At 38.8% G+C, this 4,546-nt stretch overlaps 1 protein-coding gene across 1 annotated transcript; it reads right to left on the bottom strand.

Annotated features, from left to right (window-relative positions):
• Nucleotides 1–1,076: 1,076 nt before the first annotated feature.
• On the bottom strand, nt 1,077–2,225 carry LOC119570965. The gene is given in 2 exon segments (XM_037918487.1): nt 1,077–1,145; nt 1,148–2,225. Coding segments are annotated over 2 exon segments (1,095 nt in total). The 5' UTR covers nt 2,175–2,225; the 3' UTR covers nt 1,077.
• Nucleotides 2,226–4,546: the final 2,321 nt, after the last annotated feature.

Genomic DNA, 4,546 nt, shown 5'->3' with positions numbered 1-4,546 from the left:
TCTAAGCACTTCCTCCATCATTGCAGAGGTAAACTGTGTCCCTCTATCACTCAAAATTTGCCTGGGAATACCGATCCTGCAGAAGATTTCCACCATGGCTTCGGCGACAGTGACAGAATCTATATTTTTGAGCGGCACTGCTTCTGGCCACCTCGTGCTGAAATCCACGAGTGTGAGAATGTACTTACATCCATCACTCGCTCTCGGGTGGATTGGTCCGACGATGTCCACGGCGACTCTCTCGAAAGGTTCGGAGATCAGCGGCATAGGCTTCAGTGGCGCAGGTTTCACGCGTCCGCGGTCACTAGTCTTTTGACAAATATCACATGAGCGAACTAACCTTGAAATCTCCTGCCCCATGCCAGGCCAAAAGAACGCTGCCTGTATACGGTCGAGCGTTTTCTTCTGGCCCATATGACCTCCGAGAGCGGAGTGATGACCCAAACGGAAAACAGCAAGACGATACCTCGCAGGAACGACGAACTGGAGACGCTCCTCCCCATTAAACGCCTGAACCTTCCGGTAGATCCTCTTGTTCTTCTCGATAAAACAGGTTTCTTCCTCCCGTGACCTATTTAGAGACCTCTCCGCCATCTTCCTCCGCACTGATTCTAGTGAGGGGTCGCTCTTCTGCTCCTGAACAATATCCTGAGATTTCACCAGGTCACTTACCGACGTCAGTGGAGTAAACTCTTCCTTCGTTTTCTTCATTCTTCTCGTAACAGCGACACATCCTGTTTGCGTTGCAGCATCAGCACCACAGTTATTTCTCACCCCTTTAATGTTTCCGATGATGACGTCGAAAATCGGATTAACCATCACGGCTGCTGAAATCTTCCCTGTAAAGAACGGACTGTCTACATGTATAGTCGCCTCTGGAACATTAACTAGTGATCCGTCAATCATTTTAACATTTTTCCTCCTCCCAGTGTATTGATGTGGTAGGACATAACTTTGCTTTACAACACACCCCGACGAACCGTTGTCTCTGAGAACACTTACCGGAACACCACTTACTGACCCTGACTTAACGAGGAGAGAGCTCTGCTTATCAGGATCCGTGGAGGTAGCAGATAGTCAAATGCTGTGCACGTGGGGCGTTTGTTGTCTAGCTTCTGACGTCTCCGGAGGCTGGGGTGTGGGTTTTCCTCACTCACACAGGCGGCCGCTCCTTTCTGCCGGTAATCATGAACTTCTTGACTCACCGTTCGCCAAGGATGCTTCCGCTGTTGCTGTGGTGGTACACTCTGCTGTGCTTTCGACTGCAGATGCTGTTGCTTGTGAATTGTGGGATGAACCTTCTGTTGCTGCTGCAAAAGTAGTTCTTGCTTTCCCCTCTGTTGTTGACCCAGTGAAATGGCCGGCTTTTTCCACTGCCTGCGAGTGTGATACCCAAAGGCAGAAAAATGGGCATCCGCCTTATCAGCCATCTGCTCTGCAGTCTTGATCTTGTGGATCTTAAACTGCGCAACGAGATCCTGGGGACACGACTTTTCAAGCTGAAACCGTAACACTAAATCCCTAATACCTTCCTTCGTGTCCGGCGTCCCATCCTTTTCCAGCCACTGGTCAAGGTAGCCTGACAAACGAACCAGGAACTGAGTGGCAGTCTCTCGGTCTTGCATCATTGCACGATTAAATTGAAGTTTTGCGTCGTCGACCGTCAGCCCGTACGCCCTCATCAATGCTGACTTCATCGAACAGTACGTCTTGTCACTCGCGTTGAGGCGATGGAGGATTTCTAAGGGTTTCCCATCAAACAGACTTTGGAAATGAAGCTTCTTCGTGGCTTCGTCGAACTGATATAAATCGGCAAAATCTTCAAACCGGTGAATATATGGTTCGATTGGCTCACCTTCTTTAAATGCAGGTAACCGGATGCGCGGCAAGGTGGATGCCTGGGCAGGGGAGCCTCCATTCGTCCCCATCTGCACGCGAGCCGTTTCCAGTTGATGCCGGCGAATCCTCTCCTCTTCCTCTATCTTCAGCTGCTGCAGTCTCAGCTCGTGCTCACGCTGTCTGTCCCGCTCTTCCCGTTCCTCCTTCTCACGCTCACGCTGCCTCGCTCGTTCTTCTCGCTCCTCAGCCTGACGTTTACTCACGTAATCTACAATAGCTATCGGGTCCTCAAGCCCCATCAACTTAGCCTCTTCTACATAAGCTCCTGCAGACATATTGATTGGAGAAAGAATTCTAGAGATACTCGCAAATGAATGACCACAACACTTAACGATAGATCCACAATTAGTTAAGGAAACTCTCTCTTCACATCTATTACTCCAATTGTCAAGTCCCTGTTCGGGCGCCACTTTGTCAAATTCTTATCAGAGTGTTCTTTATCTTCAAGATTTATGTTTAAGTCTTAATTCATTTATTTTCTTTTATACATTTAATTTTATTCCCGGATTCATTTGACAAGATCTGACAATTTTTTTTTTATTCATATTCATAAGTTATTAATTAGTTGATGTTCAATGATTAACCTGTATAATTGTTAGTTCATCTAAATATCACTTCCTTTTATCCATAGTTAAGACTCATTCGAATTGTTTAGGATTGTTTTTTTTTCAGGGTTCTTAGACACAGGGGAGTAACAGTTTTAATTTATTAAAGTAATTGGCTATTTCTCTAACACGAAAATATGAATAATTTTCTCTATTTTCTCACGATTCTTTGCCGGTTGCTTGCCTTCTGTGATTTAAGTTCATTACTCACGTGTATAAATATTTTTTTTTCTAAGAATTTTGTAAAAGCAGAGGCTAGGAGGACGAGTGATGACAGCGATGCGGCTGCAGGTCGCCGGGTCAGCGTTTTTTTTTTCAAATTTTAGTCCGCTGCTCTGGTTGCTTTGTTCTTCCGTTCGTGATCGTGCGTGAGTGAGAAGGAATCCCCGTGACTCCTGCCACCTGCCCAATTGTCACGCGCATGCGCACAAATACCCAAGAGTTGCCATATGTCGCTTGGGTTTCCATGGAAACAGGTGGTTGTCAGGGTTCCTTTTTTTTCCCCTTTTTGGGTTTTCTTTAAAATGGGTTTATAAAATAAACCCACCGGACAGATATTTTAAAATATATGAATATATATTATATATTATATATATATTATATTATATAAAATATTATATTATATATATATAAAATATGGGTGGGGTGTGGTGTGTGTTGTGTGTGTGTCTGTGGGTGTATGCGTGTGTTTTGTGTTTTGTTTTTGTGTGGTGTGTGTGTGTGTGGGGTGGGGTGTGTGTGTGTGTGTGGTGTGTGTGTTTTGTCTTTGTGTGTGTGTATGAGTGTGGTGTTTGTGTGTGTTTGACTGTGTTTGTGTGTGGGTGTGGTATAAACGTTGTGTATGTAGTATATATAGATATATAATATATTTTATATATATATAATATACTATGTATATTATTTATTGTATATGTTTATATATAATATATATATATATATATATATATAATTATATTTTATATAATTTTTACTATTGTTATTATTTATAATAATAAAAACAATGATAATAATATTATAATAAAATTATTATTTTTTTACTATTGTTATTAGTATTATATAGATGGTGGGTAGATAAGCACAATAGCCAGGTGTGGTCTATGTATATTTGTATGTATATTACTTTTATAAATTTTCTATATATGTACATATAGTAAAGGTAGTACATAAACCATCAAAAAGCCACACCACACATAATCTCTATATCCACAACAATATCTATCTTTGTACCTAACAGCGGTATAATAATAATTAATGATAAAATAAAATAATGATAATAATATAATAATAATAGTAATACAATAATAATAATATGAATAAAATACAGATAACATCGTATAATAACATAGTATATACCTATATAAAAAATATAGTATATATAAGATATGTATATATCGATAATATATAGTATATATATATAGTATATATATATATAGATATATGGATAATGAGTATATATTCTTGTTTGTGTTTATACTTATATATATTTTATGTATGTAGGTATATATATGTATATATATATATATAATAGTATAATTATATATATATATAGATCATATATGTACATACATATATATATTTCTATATTATGTATATATATAAATATATTATATATTTATATATATATATTATATAAAATATATTATATATGTATAGTGTGTGGTGTGTATATATGTGTGTAGAGACGAGAAAGAGAAGAACGTGAATATTATATATATGTGTGTAGTGTCCTTTATTTTTGTTTCCTGTATATAAGAGAGATGATGCATATATCTGTGGGGAGTGTATTTTTGTGTGTAATATATATTATAGGTAATAATACATACATAATATATACAATTATTATATAGATATATATATATTATCTATATGATATATATATGTGTGTGTGTGTGGTGTGTGTGTGTGTGTGTGTGTGTGTGTGTGTGGTCTGTGAGTGTGTATGTGTATATAAATATGTGTGTGTGGTATACACACCAACACACACACAGACACACACAAACACAGACACCACACACACAGATCCACACACACACGCACAAACA

Source organism: Penaeus monodon, unplaced genomic scaffold, assembly GCF_015228065.2.
Source record: "Penaeus monodon isolate SGIC_2016 unplaced genomic scaffold, NSTDA_Pmon_1 PmonScaffold_46, whole genome shotgun sequence".
NCBI lineage: Eukaryota > Metazoa > Arthropoda > Malacostraca > Decapoda > Penaeidae > Penaeus > Penaeus monodon.
The sequence above is the reverse complement of the archived record's forward strand: the minus strand, read 5'-3'. Positions and strand labels throughout refer to the sequence as shown.